This window comes from Lissotriton vulgaris, chromosome 4_1 (assembly GCF_964263255.1).
Source record: "Lissotriton vulgaris chromosome 4_1, aLisVul1.2, whole genome shotgun sequence".
In the NCBI taxonomy this organism is placed as follows: Eukaryota; Metazoa; Chordata; class Amphibia; order Caudata; family Salamandridae; genus Lissotriton; species Lissotriton vulgaris.
Genome location: NC_141691.1, coordinates 1,396,662,868 through 1,396,684,112, shown reverse-complemented (window position 1 = coordinate 1,396,684,112; position 21,245 = coordinate 1,396,662,868). Strand labels below are relative to the sequence as shown.

General features: G+C 52.4%; 1 protein-coding gene across 1 annotated transcript in view; it reads right to left on the bottom strand.

Annotated features, from left to right (window-relative positions):
- RMC1 (regulator of MON1-CCZ1) overlaps positions 1–21,245 on the bottom strand; it is a 319,509-nt gene that overhangs the window by 43,748 nt on the left and 254,516 nt on the right. Inside the window, exon 19 of the mRNA XM_086965645.1 lies at positions 17,535–17,760. Coding sequence (XP_086821771.1) covers positions 17,535–17,760 — 226 coding nt within the window. The remainder of the gene's footprint in view (positions 1–17,534; positions 17,761–21,245) is intronic.

The following is a 21,245-nucleotide window of genomic DNA, read 5'->3' as shown; positions in this document are numbered from 1 at the left end:
CGTGACCGACATGGTACGGTCGCACTCGTCGCAATGCTTGAATCCGGGCATCCCTACAGGCACCGTCGGAGTCGTACAGACTTCAAATTGGATCAAAAGATCACCTAAAGTTAGTCAAAAAGTGACTAGGGAACTGCTCTTTCCAGATCTGCGCTGGCTGGCGTGGAAAAAAGAAGAACTGACGTCAGCACGCGGAGGCAGCGTCTAAGTACTCCGACGACGTCATCATGGCGCCCACGACGCCGACGACGGACGCGGAGCCGCAGACGACGCCTACCGACGCGCAAGGGTACTGCTACGCAAAACTTTCCGGATCCAGTCTGACGCCTGGGGATATTCTAAGGTAAGGAATCTATCACTAACGTGTATCTTTCAGATTGGACTTTTGCAAATGAAGTAAGTAGCAAATAATGTCCTGTACAGTGGATTTGATAGGGTTAATGTGGTTAGGTTGACAATAGTAAATTAAATGCTTCCATTTTGCGGCATAACAGGCTCTAGTTTTGTGCTTGTTTAAGAATATATATACATTCTGCTGGTAAGTTGAAATAACCAAACTCTATTACCTCAGGAACCAGATAGCTAAGTCAAGCATCTTCAGGTCTGATTTGCCCCTAATCCTGAGTGAGAAGGTCAGGCCTGTTGGAGAGCGTCTCGTGTGGGACTACTGCGATCCTGTAGCGTTGTGAACCAGGGCGGACGTGCCCAGGTGGAAACTACAAGAATCATGGTGAGAGATGTTGGTCTGTGTTTCTGAACCAGAAAGGGAATGTGCAGGAGATGCGGAAAAGCATAGGAAAACATCCCAGACCAACTCATCCATTTTGAATTGCCCTTTGATAACAGGTGTGGGAATCTGAATGCGATGTGTGGGCATTTTGCATTTTCGTTTGTGGCACACAGGCCTATGTGAGGAGCCCCGACTTTTGAAAGTAGGGACGGAGGACTGGCAGGTTGAGTTCCCATTAGTGAGTCTTTTGGTGGGTCCTGCTGAACAGGTCCGCGAGATGGTTGTCCGTCCCTTGAAGATATTACGCCAACAAATAAACTTGATGGTGAAGAGCCCAGTTCCCCACCTCCCTGTTTTTAGGTCTTGTCTAGCGACGCAGCGCATGTGCTGCTTGCTCCTGGCGAGATCTATTGTCATCGCTTTTCTTGCAAAGCGAGGGTGGAAGCTCCACCCACGCTTCTTAATAGCGCGCCCGCCAAATCTGTGGTTTCTATTGGGAGGGAAGCATGTTTTGTTCCCTCCCTGTCTTTCTTCGGCATGCCTGCTCGGACACAGCATGTGAACGCGCCTGGACATGACATATGCACGGGCTGCTTTGCTTTCCCCCGGGTGTTTCCTGTAATAACAGCACATGCTTTCACTTTCTTTACTCTTCACGCGCCTGGACATGACATATGCACGTGCTGCTTTGCTTTACCTGGGCGTTTCCTGTAATAACAGCGCACGCTTTCACTTTCTTTACTCTTCACGTTCCCACAGTTTGCCATCTCTGCACTCTGCTACCTCAATAATGTTGGAAGAGCGTGTTTGAGTCCCGGCGCCGGTTCACCCTCCTGTGGTTCTGTGCCAATCACTCAAAGAGTGCAGTGCCAGCAGAAGGCAATACCGCAGGCCTGAAGATTCCCACACAGATACCTCTTTTCCAGGTGGTGTCAGATGGAGGCGGCGGGGAGGGTTGGGGGTGTTAGCAACATACAATACAGTCTCCCTAGGGTAAAAGGTCTGTTTCAGACCGCTGTGTTAGTTACTCCAAGATGCAGAACACTGGATGCCATCGATTTTCAATTGGAACAAAGTGTGTGGTGTATCGATTACTGCGCTTGTGCATGAGGAGCCAGCCCCTGCGGTGGTAGTGGGTAGAGGCGGGCGGCTTGGCCAGCACCAGCACCCCGGAGATAAGGGGCCTACGGAGGCAGGCAGCACACAACCGCCAGAGAGAAGGCAGCACAAGGCGCCGCAGAGCACACATGGCAGCCGTTTCACATCCTAGTGCGCAGTGTCTACAGACATGCTGTGTGCACACATCTCACTACTGCAGCCAGACACAAGCACCTGGAGCTCACATACTTCTTGGCACAATGAACGAGAGGCACGCTTGTGAGCACCAGATGAAGGTTACAAGTGGTTGTTATGATCCAAACATTAAATCGATGAACGCACTGTTTTTTGAACACTGCCCCTGCCAGGTCTTTAGTTATAGAGTTTTCACTGACTCGTGTCCCTGTGCCGTAGCACCGCTGGTGTTTGCCTGCAGCCCCAGCCCCCCGCGGCAGGGGGCTCACAACCTGGCGAGGGAGGGCTCCAGTCTCACGAACCACACGCCTCCAAGCCCCTTCTCAATCAGCGATGTTTGGGGGCAGAGTTTAAGGTAACTAAGGTTTCGTTAAGGGGTTCCAGGGCACACTGCCAGGGGCTTTAAATGCGATGAAAAAATAGGTGAGGTGAGGTCTCCGTATAGGAGTGTTCAAACAAGGGCACCTAGAAACTTCTTAAAAGGGGGCGTGGCGGGGTCGTGGCCAAGATGGCCACCTAGGTGGTTGCAAACCCTCTAGGCTCCGCGCTCCCTATTCCGGCCCCTTTTGCGTTCTTACATCCCGGTTTTGCAGAAAACCGAGCCGGGGGGGGGGGGGCTGCGCAGAACCAGGGGGTGAGCGCTGGTGGCGGTTCTGAGGCTCCTGAGCCTCTTGGTCCACAGACGCGGCGGATCGTCGCTGGCTGCCGCGAAATGGCGACGGCCTGAGCTGGGGGCCGGTGAAGGGGTGCCTGGGCCTCGAGGGGGGCCCGATTGAGGAGGCGATTCTGTGCGGCCGATTGCTAGTGGCCGGACGGAATCGAAGGATTGGAGCAGCTGCGGCGAGATGTGGTGGCGACCCAGGAGCACGGCTGGTGGCAAGGAAGAGGCCCGCCGCCGGGGTCGTGAAAATCGAGGCCCGGGGTCTGGGCCTACGGACCCAGGCCTGGTCGGCAGCCCAGACGCGCCCCCTGGAACTGGACGGGCGCAGGGCCCTGCAATACACTCCAGGGGCGGCAGAAAGCATTGAGCTGTGGGCAGAGTGTGGCGGCCTTTGCGGAGGCAAGAGGAGCTTGGCGACGATGAGCGGGGCTGCTGGAGAGCCCCGATAGAGAAGGCGCGGGAGCTGGCACCGGGGCGCCTGGGCCTGTCTGCCCTGAGATCGGAGGACGGGGCAGCTGTGGTGTTCAGCCCTGGGGCAATCCTACATTTGGAGGTGAGGAGAGGTCGGCGGGGGCCATCGGGGGACTGGGCCGGCTTCCGCTGCACCGCTGGTGGGGCTGTGAGCACTGCGAGGCCTGGGACCAGCCGCGACGCCATAGCAGACGACTGGGACGGTGCTGGACACTCCGGAGGCCCCGATCCTTGGTTGAGCCTGGGCCCCCCTGCGATTTGGTGCGGGGTGGGCCGCGCTTCCCCGTGGGGCCGGTCCTCCCACACCTGGGATCTGGAGGGGCTCCAGGTCTTCTGCCCGTGCCCCCCTGAGTCGGAAGAGAGGGCCCTGAGAGACAGAGTCAGCGTCTTTCCCGGCCGAGTAGTGGGAGAGCCCGGGGTCGGCAGCCCGGTGGCGGGGTGTAGCGGAGGGCTTGTCTGCTTCTGCTGGAACGCTCCGCTCGAGGCCCACGATTTGGGAAATTGCACCCCCATTGTAACATTTTGAAGCCGCATCTGACCCCTCTTTGGCGGGGTCATAGAACTAACCAGGGGCCCGCTCTCACTTGCACTAGGGTGTCCGTCACCCTCAAGAGGACACCCAGCAGAGAAGCCTACGTGCTTCTTTACTCTCCGTGGTACGGGCGGTTCATGGCTAACACCAGGAAGAAGGGGGAGCGATCCCTCAAGGACATATTCACCAAATCACCCTCCACAGGTGAAGAGGGGGGTGCGTCCCAGATGACATCGCGGCCGCCGCAGGCCTCAGCGCCCACTGAGAACCCGGTCACGAGAGAGTTCCTAGAGTCATTGTTTAAAACCCTCTGGGAGGACTTTAGGTCACTAAAGCAAGATGTCGCGGGTGAGATAAAAGAAATCCGCCGGGACGTTGATGGTCTCGGGGAGCGCGTTATCGCTGTTGAAGAGAGCACACATTCCACCTGCGAGGAAATAGAGGCCTTGCAACAAGAAATCATCCTCCTAAAGGGTCAACATCTAGACCTTCAAGCACACGCCGAGGACCTGGAAAACAGGTCCCGGCGCAACAACATTTGCGTCCGTGGGCTATCTCCAAGGCCTCTTCAGGGACATCTTAGGTGAGGTGTCCGACTTCGAAATAAGCATTGATCGGGCACACCGTGTAGGCCTGGATAGGCGAGCGCAGGCCCCGCCTCTGGACATTCTGGCTTTCCTCCCGGACTTCGTACTAAAGGAGCGCATTCTGAGGGAAGCCAGGAAGAAACAGCCTCTCCAATATTGGGATCATCCTGTAGCCCTTTATCAGGACCTTGCAGCCATAACTTAACAAAAGCGGAAAGCCTTTAAGGACGCAACATCCTTTCTGAGAGATAAAGAGGTGCCATACTCATGGGGACACCCCTTTCGCATCATTTTTAAGTGGAATGGCAAGTTACAGCATCTGCGATCCCTTCAGGAAACCTGCGATCTGCTAGGAATCGAACGGCGTAGCCGCGAGTCCTCCCATACTCCAACACAACGACCGTCGAGGGACGGCTGGCAGACAGTGGGACGCCTGCGCCCTCCCAAAACCGCCACAAAGCCAGACAATCTGACGTCGACTCAAGAAAGAGAAGCAGCTTTAGAGGCGGTGAAGCGTGATACCTCCCCTGTCGAGTGACTATACCACAGCAACCGGGGTTTCCTCAGCATGATGATTAAGCTGGTCGGGGGCAGGGGGCAGCGGGGAGTGTGAGTGGGGAAGCCGTGAATCCACTTTGACCCTCATTCTTTCTACATTCCAAATACCGGTTCTTGTGGACTACCGGCGTTGGACAATGGTGATGGGTTTGGGTAGCTTTGTTGGGGTTAGGGTGGGGGGAGGAGGCAGAGGGTTGTTTGACTTAAGGCGTTGGACAATGGTGACGGGTTCGGGCAGCTTTGTTGGGGTTAGGGAGGGTGCTGGGGGGATCGGGAGGGAGGTTGGGGCGGGGTTGGGGTTGGGGAGGGCGGGGGGGGAGGGTGGAACCGGTGTGCAATCTGGGAAGAGGGGGTGCCGGAGATTGAGTACCATGGAGCTTCCACATCGTAGAGTCCCCCAAGGGTGCAACTTGCAGTTTCTTTCCCTGCCAGGGCGACCCTCTACACTAGAACTAGACCCTGATCCTTTCTGATGACACAGGTTTTATCACTTAACGCAAAGGGGTTGAACAACCCAATTAAGAGGCGGGCGATCTTGAGCAACCTAGAACATTCGGGGGCCTCTATCTGTCTATTACAGGAGACGCACTTACTGCCTAAGGATTGGCATAGAATGAGATCCCAAGCCTTTCCTCAGCAGCTCTATTCATCTGGACCGAACAAGCGAGGGGGGTAGCTATACTCCTTGCATGACACTTTCAGTGGAAGGTTGGGGACAAGGTGGCAGAAGTGAAAGGTAGACTGTTGGTACACAGATTTTGGGTTGGGGACGCTTCTGTAGTTATTGGTTCCATCTATGCCCCTAACTCTGGACAGGAGCCATTTCTGGTCGACTCCCTCTCGGATACTCTCGGTCATCAAGACAGGTGGGTCTAATTGGGGGGGGGGGACCTCAACATCGTCATGGACCCGGACAAAGACAGGTCAGGGCATAGGCAGGGGGCTACCGGGGCTCTTTCCAGGGATGGGGTGGATTGGCTCCGAGACAGGGGGCCGGTGGATATCTGGAGGGTTGCCCATCCCCACAGCACACAATATTCCTTTTATTCCCATGTCCACCATACCTATGCTCGCCTTGACCACTTTATAGGGTCATCTATACTCAACTCCCTGGTCAGATCGGTTGGCATCATCCCCGCGGCACTGTCGGATCATGATGCGATTACGCTGACTATTGACTGGCGCTCGGCGAGTCAGAGAAAAGGGAAGTGGCGTCTACGGGAGTCTCTGCTGCAGCGGCCGGACGCTTGCCGGCAAGTGCGGAAATGCCTGACGGATTACTTAGGGTCTAACGACACTGGGGACACTCCATTGTCGGCACTTTGGGAGGCCCTTAAAGCAGTGGTGCGAGGCAAGCTCATAGTGCTCTCTGCAGCTGACAACCGCGTGCGTAGAGAAAAACGGGAGGAGCTGACAGCCAAGGTGCTGGAACTTGAGTGTGTCCACAGCAGGACTGGGGCCCCGTATATGTGGCGACAACTCAAAGCAGGCAGAGCTCAGTTGGCAAGTTTAGACCTCGACTGGGCGGAATATGCCGCCCTCCGGCTCAAACACTCCTATTATATAGGCAGTGATTTGGACCGGGAAACTCCTTGCCAGCAAACTAAGGGCACGGGCAGAGCGCTCCAGGGTAGCGGCGCTCCACACCCCCGACGGGACTAGGGTAGAAGGGGATGAACAAATTGCGGAGGCCTTTCGGGCGTTTTACGCCTCTTTGTACAGCAGGGACCCCACCGTGGACGGAGCAGGGGAGGAATACCTTGGCCGAGCAGCAATCAAGGCTCTCAATGCTTCTGGGGCTGCTGGCTGGATGCTCCCATTAGGGTGGACGAGGTGATCAGTGCGATAGCGCGCCTCAAACCGCTGAAATCTCCAGGCCCCGACGGGTTCTCCGCCGGCTTCTATAAGACCGTTTGCCAAATTTTGGCGCCGGTGTTGATCCGCTTGTTCAATTTCTTTATGGGGCCAGATTCGATTCCGACAGACATGCTGGAAGCTGACGTCGTTGTCCTTCCTAAGCCTGGGAAGGATCCCACCCAATGCGCGGCATATAGGCTGATTTCCCTCTTGAACTTAGATTTGAAATTATTCACAGGGGTTTTAGCAGCGAGATTGGGCCAGCTCCTCCCATGTATAATCGAGCCTGACCAGTCGGGCTTTGTTCCCAACAGACAAAGCAGCGACAATACCAAAAGAATCCTGCATCTAATCGACAAGGCCCATTATGTGGGACTAGACGCTTCATTGCTTTCGATTGACGCCGAGAAAGCATTCGATCGTGTGGACTGGGGGTTCCTAGATAAAGTATTAGCCTATTTCGGGGTGGGAGAGCGCTTCCGGGCCTGGGTGGCGAGTTGTTATGACAGACCTAGGGCGACGATCTCAATACTTTCAGCTCCGCCACTGGCTACTCCATCCCGACGTGCGCCCGGGGTTAGCCGTAAAACTTAGGACCTTCGAGAAATGGCTCCTTTCCAAGGACTCAGATCATAAAATGATCTCTGAATTGTACCCCATGCTGCTCTCCCCGGTGCGGCAGGAGAAGTCGGCGGGTCAACGCCGATGGAAAGCGGAACTGGGCCGTAGTCTCGCTAATGGAATGGCAACAGATCTATTACAGGGCTCACCACACAGCGCGGAATGTTGGGAGCAGGGAAGCCGCAGTCAAGGTGGCCACCTATTGCCATCTGGCGTCGGCCGTCTGCACCAAATTAATCCAGCTCGCAGCTCTGAGTGTTGGAGGGGTGCGGGGAAACCGGCACTTTGACTCATTTACTTTCGGAGTGCAAAGAGGTACAGGGGTTTTGGGACGGAGTTCTTACAGATGTAGACACCTATTTTGAAACAGAGATTCCCCGCTTCCCTGCTTACACTCTCCTAGGATTACCTAATGCACTCACCTTCCCACTTAAATCTGTACAGGGGAAACAAATGGGGATCGCCCTGGGTCCAGCTGTACATCATATCTTATCTCTCTGGGGCTCCAAGAATAGGCCCTCGCATATAGGGTGGTTGCTTAAGTTGTGGTACGTTGTTGGCATGGAGCTTATACAAGCCACCCTCACAACCTCCACAGCCTCTTTTCAGGAGATATGGCGTCCGATCCTTGCATTGCTGTCGCAAGAATTTAATGAAGTGACAGTGGCGGTCCGCGACCTCTGGAAGGGGAGAGTGTTTGGAACTCTTTTTAGTTGGAGCAGGATCTGGGGCAACAGTACTCACGTGTTACCCGAGTGGCAGGGTGTATTCAAGTTCCTCTTCCACATCAGAGCTGGAGATCTCTTTGACGGAGAACGTCCTTTTTCCTCCTCACTCACAGGCTCTTCCTGGGTGTGCACCTCATCAAGGATGTCAGGAGTATCATTCCCGCTGTGGCAAGACATTTCCAGTTGAAGAGCTCTTTGAACACAAAGGGGGCATTAGAATGTCCGCATGGCGGTGGCGATCCGCCCGACATTCTGTCCCGCCCGCATGCAAATTCCCCTGCCATATTACTATGGTGGGGGCACCCCGGTGGACGGAAAGACCGTCTGCCAGTTTTCCACCCTGTCGATGAGTCGACCGGGCGAAAAAGCTGTTAATATGGTGGCGATATCGGTTAGACCCCGCCATCCATATCAGGATGCATGCAGAGATTTACCTTCAACGCCGCCACGGAAAGGCATGCTGTCTCTAACATTGGGGGCCCATAGCGGGCCCCCAGGGATTCTGGGAGGTGGGGGGTGCACATGGGGGGGTACCTATGGTACCCCCCAGCATTTGCATATACAACGTGTCAGGCACCGCATGGTGCCTGTCACGTTATGCATTCAAATGCACAACTTGCATTTTTGGCATTGCGGCGGGCAGTGCTTTTAGCACAGCCCGCCGCAATTTTAAAAAGGTGGAATGTGCCCGCCAGTGTGGCAGGCGCATTCTAATTGTATGTGCGGGACCGCCGCATGCATTGCGAGCGGTCCCATTTCCCAGGGCTGTGGCAGGCGGAAAAAGTCCGCCCGCCATACTAATGAGCCCCAAAGTGTCTTCTTCGTTCGGAAAGATTTGCAGGCATTGCAGTCAGCCTTGTGGTGGTCTGCCGATAGGCAGAGGTTACACACCTCGTGTTGATCAGTGTGTGGATATTTGGCAGGGCAAAATCGAAAAGGTGTCCATTCCATCAGGAACGCATCTTCCGTACCGGCGGTGCACACAGAAGGGTAGGCCATGGGTGCCCCCCAGTAGGTTGATCGGTAGATGTCCGAACCAACGAAAGTTATCGAGCAACACTGGAATGGAAAAGCACAATTGTCGTACACTATACCGTTGATGACAGGATAGGACTGAAGACTTGTACCAAACAGAGTTGAACACAGAGGCGAGGCGCACACACCTGAATCTGACTGTAGACAGAAAACAATCTAACAAAGATCTGTGGGCACTAGTGTGATGCTCAGTTGCCATACATGAATGACGTCCACAAGCTTTTCTGTAGCTGTACAGGCATCCCTCATCTCATAGATATCCCTTTTGATGGATCCCACCTTTTTTAAGAAAAAGCTGATTCTACACTGGAGCATTTCAATGAAAGCCAGGCCATGGCACGCTCCAGGGCTTACTGACAACAACAGGCTTCCCGCCCTCGTTGCATTCAACTCAGGACCGTCGTGTCCAGGGTTCAGGCAGACCAGGTGCACCCTGTAGGGGACAGGATTCAGCATTTTCTTCTAGGCTAGCAGTCTATCACATTTGACAGACGGGGAATCCACATTATCCAGCAGGGCGATGCCCTTCCGTTTCTTTGCAAGCCACCACAGCTTCTGCCCCAGCAGAGCAGCTCTCAAAGGACCACCTAGCCATTCTTCAAGAGGTGCGACCACTATTGTTCAAAAGGTGCCATCAAGAGCATACCACTATTTCCTTGTGCCAAAGAAGGATAGAGGCCTAGTGATCTAGAACTAAAATGAGACATCTGTATGCCGTTACCTCTGATTATTGTCCGGATCCATGTTCGAGGAAGCAGATAGAGTTAAAACGAAAACAATGTCAACTTGCTGGGGTGGCACTTCCTGAGAAGAAGAAAGTCAACATGGAGCCACATTGCACCACCAGGAGCAATGCTATGAAAATTTACAAATCTCATCTGGTGCCTGGCGAATAATATTCTTGAAGTGAGGAATCTGTGGTTATATAGCGTATACACGAAAAGAGTAAAGTAGAAGGTGAATCTGTTCTTCTGAACACTACAACATCCCAGAGCACACCTTAATTTTGTTACCGCTGAAGTCAAGTGCCTAAAGGAATTAACTGCATATCCAACTTGAGTGCAATAACGCGGGGGACCATGGGACTAACGACAGCAGAAGTAAACTGTACGTATAAAGGATATTTATTTTTCTCCATAATGTGCCGGCTCTACTACTCTTTGCAGCTCATTCCCAAATCACTCACTGTGGGACTAATGCCATAAATGCATATGGGATTCTCATTTCTGTCAGCCTATTTGCACAGCTTTTCTCTTTATTACTACAGCAGTCTAATCTCAGACCTGTTCAACTATCAGGTTTGTTTTTCAAATGTCTGCGCCTTATCCCTGTTTGTCCTACACCTGTATTTATAATGAATACATTGCAGTATGCCACAATATACTGTCAATGTATTAACACAATTTAAATTTTTTGGCTCCAGTGACTAACTTTGTAAAGCACAAGTTACTACCTGTGTAACAATATATCTGTAAGAGACATTAGTTAGTGATAGATTACTTACCTTAGAATATCCCCAGGCGTCAGACTGGATCCGGAAATTTTTGCGTAGCAGTACCCTTGCGTGTCGGTAGGCGTCGTCTGCGGCTCCGCGTCCGTCGTCAGCGTCGTGGGCGCCGTGATGACGTCGTCGGAGTACTTAGACGCCGCCTCCGCGTGCTGACGTCAGTTCTTAGACACAGCTTTTCCGCACCAGAAACGCAGAGCTATGTTAAAAACTAACACTGGTGCCTTGAAACTAGGGCCCTGAAAGGGGATGACCTTAACCCTAGTTATCGGTTCGCAGAACGGGGAGGATGGGTGGGTTGGTAAGGAATCTATCACTAACTAATGTCTCTTACAGATATATCATTACACAAGTAGTAACTTGTGCATCTGAAAGAGACACATTAGTGATAGATTCCTTACCTTAGAATAGATACCCCAGCAATACCAACCCCGGTGGTGGGTCTGCGAACCAATAATCACACCAGAAAGTCCTGAAGGACGGTACGGCCAAAAAAGCCATCCCTCCGGACTTGGCTGTCCAGGCAATAATGTCTTGCAAACGTGTGCAGCGAGGCCCACATAGCTGCCTGGCAAATGTCCTGCAAGGGCACCCCTCGGCCCAGGGCGGTGGTAGTCGCCGTGGCCGAGTGGAATGAGACCTCAGTCCAACAGGAGGTTCCTTCTTAGCCAAGGAGTAGCACACCTGGATACACAAGATGATCCACCGCGAGATGGTCCGCTTGTGTACCGCCTTTCCCTTCTTGGCGCCCACGTAACCAACAAAGACTGGCGTGTGCGATCTAGGTAGTAAGAGAGCGCACGTTTTGGGTCCAGACGGTGGAGCCTCTCTTCCTCTCTCGAGGGATGCGGAGGCGGAAAGAAGGTGGGCAAGGTGATGGATTGCCCGATGTGGAAGGCTGTGACTACCTTGGGCAGGAAAGAGGGTCTTGTCCGCAACACAACCTTGTCCGGATGGACCGAAAGAAAAGGAGGTTTACAGGATAGAGCCTGGAGCTCACTCACTCTCCTGGCAGAGGCGATGGCTACCAGGAAGGCAGTCTTCAAAGTAAGAAGGCGGAGAGGACAGCTGTGAAGTGGCTCGAAGGGAGCGCACATCAGAAAAATAAGAACCAAGTCCAAGTCCCACTGAGACATCACAAAGGGAACAGGAGGGAACGTATGTGTGATGCCTTTCATGAATCGATTAACAATAGGGGACTTGAACAAAGAAGGTTGATCAGGCAGCCTCAAAAAGGCTGAAAGAGCAGAAAGGTAGCCCTTGATAGTGCCCAGAGCAGAGCCCTGCTGGGCAAGAGAAAGAAGAAAGAGAAGAACCTCAGAAAGAGGGGCAGAGAGAGGGTCCACAGCCTTTGCTGTGCACCATGCCACAAATCTGTTCCACCTGCAGGCGTATACCGACTTTGTGGAGGGACGCCTGGCTGCCAGAATGATGTTACAGACTTCAGGAGGCAAGTCAAATGGCCTCAACTGTCGCCGCTCAATCTCCAAGCATGGAGATGGAGACTGGACAGGTTCGGGTGGAGGACCGTCCCCTGCTGCTGCGACAGGGGGATCGACTGACATACTGAGTAGCTCGGGATACCAGTATCTTCGTGCCCAGTCCGGAGCCACAAGGATGACTTGTGCCCGATTGATCTTCTTCAGCACTCTGGGCAGAAGTGGTATAGGCGGAAAGGCGTACAACAGACCGCAACTCCACTCGCGACGAAAAGCGTCTCCGAGCGAGTGCCACCTTGGAAATTCCAACGCGCAGAACTGATGACATTGCGCGTTCTCTTCGGTGGCGAATAGATCTAACCAAGGCTCTCCCCACTGCTGAAAGAGGCCTTGCGCCACGTCCGAGTTCAGACGCCATTCGTGATCCACCATGCACCGGAGGCTGAGTTCGTCTGCCCTGGCGTTCAGAGAACTTGCCAGGTGTTGAACCACCAGGGTCACACCCTGATGTTCCAGCCACTGCCAAAGGCGCAGAGCCTACTGGCAGAGGGTCCACGACCCCACCCCGCCCTGTTTGTTGCAGTACCACATGGCGGTGGTGTTGTCCGTGAACACCTGCACTACACTCCCTCGGACAGAGGGGAGGAATGCCTTCAGTGCTAGACGAATCGCCCACAGCTCCAAAAGGTTGATATGGAGGCGGGACTCCGCCAGAGACCAGAGGCCTCTGATCTCCGCCTCTCCCATGTGGCCTCCCCAGCCCTGGAGGGACGCGTCCGTCACAACTACGTGCTCCGGTTGGGGAAGGGAGAGGGATCTGCCGCTGACCCAATCGCGGTCCGTGAGCCACCACTGCAGCTGTCTCGCAGTGCCCTCCGAGATCAGGACATGGTCGGACAGGTTGCCCTGATGCTGGGCCCACTGAAACTTCAGGTCCCACTTCAGAGCCCACATCCGCTAACGGGCGTGACGCACCAGAAGGATGCAGGAAGCCATCAGCCCCAGAAGCCGCAGCGTCTACCTGATCGAAACTCGGGATAAAGGTGGGGATGTGGAAATAAGCGTCCTGCAAGTCCAACGCTACCATCCAGTCTCCCGGGTCCAGGGCAGCTAAGACCTGAGCCAGAGTCAGCATCTTGAACTTCTCCTTCCGGAGGAAGCCGTTGACGTTCCGTAGGTCCAAGATAGGGCGTAGGCCCCCTTTGCCCTTCTTGGATACCAGAAAGTAGTGGGAGTAGCAACCACGTCCTACTTCTGGCCCAGGAACGCGCTCGATGGCCCCCTTGGCCAAGAGGGCCGAAACTTCCTCCTGCATTAGCGGTGGTGTTGCGGTGGCATGGCTTGAGGGGTCGTCTCGAAGGGGAGGGAGTAGCCCCTTCGGAAGATCTGCAGCACCCACCTGTCCGAAGTGACAGTGCGCCAGTGAGAGTGGTGATGGCGAACCCTGTCCCCCACTGGCGTCACGTAGGCCGAAAAGCACGGACTTGGAGGGTTTAGAAGGCAGATGCTGCGGGGGAGGGTGTGGACTGGCCTCGCCGTTGTCCCCGACTGTCTCCACGGCGATTTCCATGGCCGCCACCGCGCTGGATGTTAGTCTGCGGCGTGTGGCTGGCAGCACGTGTGGGGGTGCCCCTTCCTTGGCCACGAAAGGAGCAAAAGGCACCCATTTGCTGGCACGGGGCCGAGAGGCCCAAGGACTTGGCCGTAGCCCTGGAGTCCTTAAAGCGCTCAAGCGCGTGGTCTGCCTTGTCGTCAAAAAGGCGACGGCCATCAAAAGGCATGTACATCAGTGTGTTTTGGGCATTGGTCGAAAAGTTGGCGGACCTCAACCAGGCGTGGCGTCTAATCGCCACCGTCGTTGCCATCGCTCTACCTAGTGAGTCAGTGGTATCCAGCCCACACCGGATAGAATATTTGGCTGCATCCCGGCCCTCCACAAGGGCTCGGCCGAGTTTGGCCCGTACCTCCAACGGACAGTCTGGCAGCACTTCTGCAACCGTTTCTCACAGAGAGTGGGTGTAGCGGCCCAAGAGGCATGCAGTGTTTAAAGACCGCAGTTCCAGACTAAGGGAGGAGAAGATCTTTTTACCGTACTGCTCGTACCTCTTGGATTCCCTGTCCGGCGGAGCCGACGGGAATGCGGTCTGGGAATTGGATGCCTGGATGAACAGGCTCTCGGGGGTGGGGTGGGTGGACAGGAAACATGGGTCGCCCGGGGCCGGGCGGTGGCGCCTGGCCACGTTCCTATTTACGGGCGAACCCGTAGCGGGCCCGGACCAAGTGCCCGCAAGAACGTCGGACAAGGCCTCATTAAACGGCAGCAGAGGCTCGGCCGAGCATGACTGCGGTTTAAGAACCTCAGTGAGGAGGTTAGTCCTCACGGCCGCGACGGGGAGCTCAAGGCCCAAGGCCTTGGCTGCCCTCATCAACACCACACTGTAGGCTGCCCCCTCCTCCGAAGCCACGGTAGGAGGTGAGACAAAACCAGTGTCTGGTGAGGTGTCCAGACCACTGGCATCCCCAAGTTCACCTGTCCAGTCCTCTTGAGACTGACACTCTCGGGTCAGAGGGTCCTCAGACCCCTCCCAACACTCCTCTTCACCCATCCCCTGCTAGTCAGGGTCGACAAACGATGAGGCCGGTTCATAGAAGCTAAACTCCCCAAGCGGCGTCGAAAGCGGCGCCCAGCGGCGCCGTTCCGACGCCGGAACCGGAGCGAGGGAGGCACCGGGGACGGCGCTGCCAGAGGACGGCGCCGGAGGTGACACCTGACGGACCGACGCCGGGGTGGTCGTAAGGTCCACCGGCGACGACCCGGATCCTGAAGCGGATCCAGTGGGGTCCTGCGGCGCCGGGCCCGAAGGCGCCGGCGGCGTCGGGACCGTAGGGCCCTGCGGCGCCGAGCCCGAAGGCGCCGGCGGCGTCGGGCCGAAGCACTCAACGGCGTGGGGGCCAAAGCCCCCGACCCGCAAGGGGTCCCAGACGGGTCCGCTGGGCCCGGAGGCGCCGCGGAGCCCGTCGGAGGAGAGAGGGACCTCATGGCCATGAGGAAGCGCTCGATCTCCTTCGGCGTCGCGTCTCGCCCAGGGACCGGAGGGTGTGGAGCAAGACGCGGCGCCCGCGGCTCCAATGGAGCCGCGTGGGCGGTGCCACCCCAACCCCCGGCCGCGTCGCTCGAGCGTCGGGGGGGGAGTTAGAAGAGCGATGACGCCTCTTCGACTTCTTGTGTTTCTTACCTGACGACGACTTCGACCCGGAGGAGTGGTGTCGACTCTCAGAGCTGTGGTGGCTCCGACCGCGCGACCTGTCCCTCTACCTCCCGTGGGACCGGGACCTCTCGCGGCGCGGGGCCGACTGCCGGAGTTCGAGTCGCCTGCGGGAATGCTCCCGCCTGGCTTTCGAAGACAGAGCCCGGCAGTCGGGGCAGGTCTTGTCGTCGTGGTCGACGCCGAGACAGAGTAGACACCGACGGTGAGGATCCGTGACCGACATCGTGCGGTCGCAATCCTCGCAGTGCTTAAATCCAGGCATCCCTATGGCACCGATCGGAGTCGTTCGACTTCGAAAAGATGATCAAAAAGATCCAAACTGCACTAAAGGCCACCTTCAGGACTTGTCAGTTTTGTGAAAATCGGAAAACCTCCAGAGTTGGTGAATTAACAGATGCTCAGAAGCCTGTCTATTTCGCGGGTCTGTCATAGGGTAGCAGAAACCCTTGTGGAGCAGACCTAGGAAAATACACAAGAAAAATGGAGCACTTATCAGTCACTGTATGACAGATTCTTGCCAAGTTAGTTTAGCTAATCTGGCTGAATTGTCTGCATTCAAAAAAAGCTTTCCTAAAACACTGCAACAGCTATGTATTGGTGCAATGAGACTACATGATACAAATCGGTAATTGTCACATTGGGTTTAATACACTTAAGCGTTAGGAGTGTTTTTTTAGGTTTTTTTTTTTGTATTCAGGTGCATCGTAGTGGGTAGCCTCTTAAAAGAGCGGCTGGGAAAGATGTTCAAAGATCCAAAGATCAGGAGAGAGAGATTAAAAATCTATATTAGAGAGCTATCCTACCTGGTATCTGAAGGGAGGGTGAGCATAGTATATGGATGCAGGTAGAGGCTCTCTTCAAGGGGCGGAAGACGACGAGGAAAACACCAATGTAAACGTTAATGAGCGATTAAAGCAATTATGTCCTGGTGTGTTTCAATGTGAGAAGGGTATAGACTTTGCATATGCTGCAGGAAGAAGTAGCAGAGAGGATAAAGCATGGGAATCACATGCAACTGTCAAATGGACACTGAGATGAGCAGACAGGAGGGATGGAATGGCATAAGAATGAAAGGGAGATGGAGGAAACAACAACTTTGCAAGCAACATTTGGCAAAGAAAATGTAACCCTCTGCTGGGTTAAGCTTCAGGTAACAATGAGCATCAAGATAGCAGAAATGGAAATGGTTATGCGATCTTTAAGTGAGCTGGAAAGGGAGGAAAAAAGAATAACATTTTGGTGTTGTGGAATGGGGGAGATATTGCCAAGTGTGATTATATCATGATAGAAGAGTGGTGGCAAAACAACTTTGACTGGTTCCAAAAAGCAGGTGGGAAGAGGAACTTGAGCTCAGAGAGATGGAACGGTTGATGAGTGCTCTCCCAATGATGTGCAGGTTAGCCATAGTTTTGCAATCTCAATGATGGATGCAAAGAGTTTAAAAAATAAGAGAATGGAGAAAGGGTGACCACGGTGAACTGAATGATGATGGAGGTCATGAAAAGTCTGTCTCTATGGTGTAAGTTTTACTTGTGCATAAAAGGAAGAGCTATGCTCCTAGGTTTTAACCTCACTTAGCCTTTGAAAAACTACTGCCAGTACACTTAATGTCAAGGGTGAAACATTTGTGGCTATGTTTTGAGAACTACAAATTGCATCATTGTTTCATAATGGTTTCTAAAAGATAAAAGAGGGTCTCATTTTCAAACTGAAGACCAATTAGCCCATTGTGCTAATTGTTGCAAGTAACAACACATTAGACTGCTCCAATGTACTCTAGCTGGCCTCTAGGCAGGTTTTTCTATAGATACACGTCAGCATAGATTAGATAAATATTTCAAATATGGCCCTTGGAAAAAGGAACCTGTTTGCTATAGAGATAGCACCAGATTGCCTCCCAAATAAGCGAAAGGCTGCCCACCTAAAATTACATATTCCTTTAAAGATGACCGGGTAACTGGAAAGATATACTACAAAACGTGGGTCTTTCCTTCCAACCATTCATTTAGGTTTGTTGTTAAGCTTTATGTCCTCAGACTAAAATCAAGGAAGTTTGGGGGTCAGATGGAGAGACTTTTCTTGTATCTAATAACCAAAAAACACAATAGCTTACTTCGTGTGACCCTACCGTTCACCTTTCAGTGGGAACCTATGATATTTTCCACATCACCAACAAACTGCTTGTATTTATTGTATAACATTAAATGTAATTACTTGCTCCATAATCCCTAACAATAGATTCTTACCTGGAGTAAAATTAGGATTTCCACGTAAACGCTGGTTCCTTTGTTCAAAAAATCGGAAAACAGTATAAAACAGCATGTTATCTACAGTTTGTTTTGCTGCATCCAGGAATTTGCGTGCAGAAATATTATCATGTCCTCCTATGCTACGGATAAACCTCAAAGCAGCCAACACTTGTTGCTTTGACAGCAAAACCTCTACAATCTCATCATTAGCCGTTGAGAGTCTCTGTTGGAGAAAACATGTAAAACAGCTTTATATTCTCTGAAAGTGAGGTGCAATCAGCATTATTACATCAGCAAATAAAATATTATTTACTTGCATCATTTTTAATTAAGACAGACACGTTTTTGGCGTTTCATCTTGTGTTTACTACAGGTTTTAGGTTAAAGCATGTCAGCTCCAAGCAGGAAAATATGCCAAAGCATGAATCTGACCATTATGCAATCATTCTAGATTACTGTTCCAAGTGGACAAGAGCTGGGAAACAAAAAGAAAACAAGTTACTTACCTGTAACTTTAGTTCTCCAGGATTGGAAACTTTCATAGATTCCCATGCTTGAATCATTCCCTGTCGTCCAGATGGGAATCCCCGGTATACATAAAATAGCAATCAAACCATTACAAAAAAATAGAAACTAGGTCTAGGCACATTCCAGTTTTGTAACATATCCACATCTTTCTGTAAAAGAAACCAAATAAAATGAACAACCAATCAGATTAGCCTCACCCTCTATAACCTTCCTGAGAGGACCTCAGACCCTCAGATTTTCGTAGCCGTTGTGTAATCATATAACTGAAGATGCTGAAGGCTGAGCTTTTCAAGGGGAGGAGGGTGGGTCGCATGGAAATCTATGAAAGTTTCCAATACTGGAGAACCAAAGTTACAGGTAAGTAACTTGTTCTTACTCCAGTATTGGAACTTTCATAGATTCCCATGCTTGAATCAGAGTAGCTAGTAGTTATGAGCACATTTTTGGAACCTTGATTCCTCATTTATCCATCATTAACAATTAGAACCAAAAGTCAATGATTACTAAACATATTTATAAACATAAGGTAAAAAGGAAGAAACCAGCAAATGAACTTCAAAAAATATGCAAAGACCATAAACAGAAAGAGGGAAGGAGGGTTGAAAGGGAAAGCTCACCAGTAATGAAAGAGGTTCCTCAGGACTGCTTGGCCCACTGCTGTGTCACTCTGCTTTGAAGAATCCAGCAAGTAATGTCTTGTAAACGTATGAGTGCTGCTCTACAGATCTCCCGGACAGGAACTCCAGCAAAGAGGGAAAGAAGAGATCGGCCTCCTGGAATGAGCACGGACCCGACCTTCAAGGGGTTTGCCCGCTGCTCGGTGACAATACTGGATAGCATTGGTAATCCAACGAGCAATCCCCTGCTTGGAAAGGGGAAAGCCCTTACAAGGGGCACCGAAAGACATAAAGAGCGGAGGTGACTGCCTGAAGTCCTCAGTACGTTGAAGATAGAATTTTAAGCACCTCTGAATGGCCAGTGAATGAATTGCTTTCTCTGCCGGAGTAGTAGGTTGAGGGGAAAAAAGTTTAGAGTATGACCAGCTCATTCAAATGAAAGTCTGAAGGCACTTTCGGTATGAAGTTTGGGTTGGTACGGAGTATCACTATCCCCTTTTTAAATTGTAGAAAAGGTTCCTGAATGGTAAGTGCCTGTAATTCACCTACTCTCCTAGCCGAAGTCAAGGCCAGCAGAAGAGCCACCTTCCAGGGGAGAAATTTCAAGTCCGCCCGATGAAGAGGCTCAAAGGGATGCTTCATGAGATGGATGAGAACCAAATTAAGATGCCAAAGAGGCGGCGGAGGCTTGACTGGAGGGAACACTCTTAAAAGGCCCTTGAGAAACTGTTTAATTATCCTTGCCGACCAGAGGGAAGGACCAGAAGATGTGCGTCTGAAGCAAGAGATGGCGGTCAGATGAACTTTGGATGAGTGAGCCATCCCTGCTTTCGCTAACAAAAGTATGTATGGAAGAACTTCATGCAGTGCAGAAGAAAGAGGAGGAATGTCTTCCTTCTGGCACCAAAGGCAGAAACGCTTCCACTTTAGACGGTATGTTTTGATCATACGTGGGGCCCGTGCCTGAGAAAGTACGTCTCTACATTCTGCCGAAAGGGTCAAACCAAGAAATTCTCAGTGCTCAGGAGCCATGCCGATAATTGCAGGGATTGAGAATCCAAGTGCCAGACTTGGCCCTGGGACATTGTCAGCAGCGAAGGAATTGGCTGCAAAGGAAACGGACGTTCCAGGAAGAGGAGATGCAGCTCTGTGAACCAAAATTGGCGGAGCATGGGAGGAGCTATCAAAATCATCTTGCAAGGTTCCGCCTTGAGCTTCCTGAGAAGTCTGGGGATCAGCGCAATGGGGTGAAAATAGTAAACAAAGGCGCCTCACCAGGCCATCGAAAGCGCATTCCCCAATTATCCCAGATGGGGAAACCTGCTTGCGTAGAATTGGCATTTCTGGTTCTCCGGCGTGGCAAAGAGGTCTATGGACGGCCTGCCCCATAGGCGAAAAACCTGCTCCATAGTGGACTGGTCCAGTTCCCATTCGTGGCTGACAGATATCAGTCTGCTCAACATGTCCGCCGTCTCGTTGAGAACGCCCGGAAGACGTTCTGCTTTTAGCGATATCCCATGCTGGATTGCCCATTCCCAGATTGTTCGAGCTTCTTTTGATAAAAGTCGAGACCTGGTGCCGGTCTCCTTGTTTATATAATGCATGGCCGTCGTGTTGTCCGTTCGTACCAGGACTGCAGACTGCTCTATCCGTGGAAGGAAAGCCTGCAAGGCCAGGCGAATCGCTCTGAGCTCTAGGAGATTGATATGCAGAAGGCAATTTTGGGGTAGCCAACGGCCGCTTACATGAAGGTCCTGCAAGACTGATCCCCAGCTCTCCAGCGAGGCGTCCATAGTTATTATTTGAGGAGCTGCTGTGACCCTGAAAGAGAGACCCTGAGAAAATGTTTTCCTTGTTCGTCTACCATGATGCGGCGTCCCTCATCATAGACGTGGTCACGAAGATCTTGTCCTCAAATGACCCATCCACTTGGCGCCACTGTAAGTCTAGCTCCTCCTGGAGATGGCACACCCTTAACCTGCAGTGAGGAATTAGAGGAATGCAGGAAGAAATGGACCCCAGGAGGGATTTGTAGAGGCGAACTGAAAGTGACTGCCTTCTTAGAAGTAGACGGGCCATGGCCATCAGCTTTTCTGGTCTCTCCAGGGTCGGAAAGGCTTTGTTGAGGGACGTGTCAAGAATGGCTCCCAGGAACCGGGCTGTTCTGGATGGACAAAGAGTCGACTTTTTTTTGTTGAGAATAAGATCCAGATTGTCGAAAAGGAGTGTGCACGCTGCGACTGATTCCTCTGCCACGTGCTTTGAAGAAGCCTTTAGCAACCCAGTCGTCCAGGTAAAGGAAAAACTGAAGCTGTTGCTTCCACAGAAAAGCTGCCATGGGAGCTAGTACTTTTGTAAAGATCCGCAGAGCAGATTTGAGTCCAAATGGCAGGACCTTGAACTGAAAGTGGCTCTTGGCTACTGTGAAATGAAGGAACTTCCTGTGGGCTGGATGAATGGGTACATGAAAGTAGGCGTCCTTTAGATCCAATGTGGCCATGTAATATCTTGAGTTGAGGAGTCAAAAGGATGTCCTGCAAGAAGACCATCCAAAATGACTATT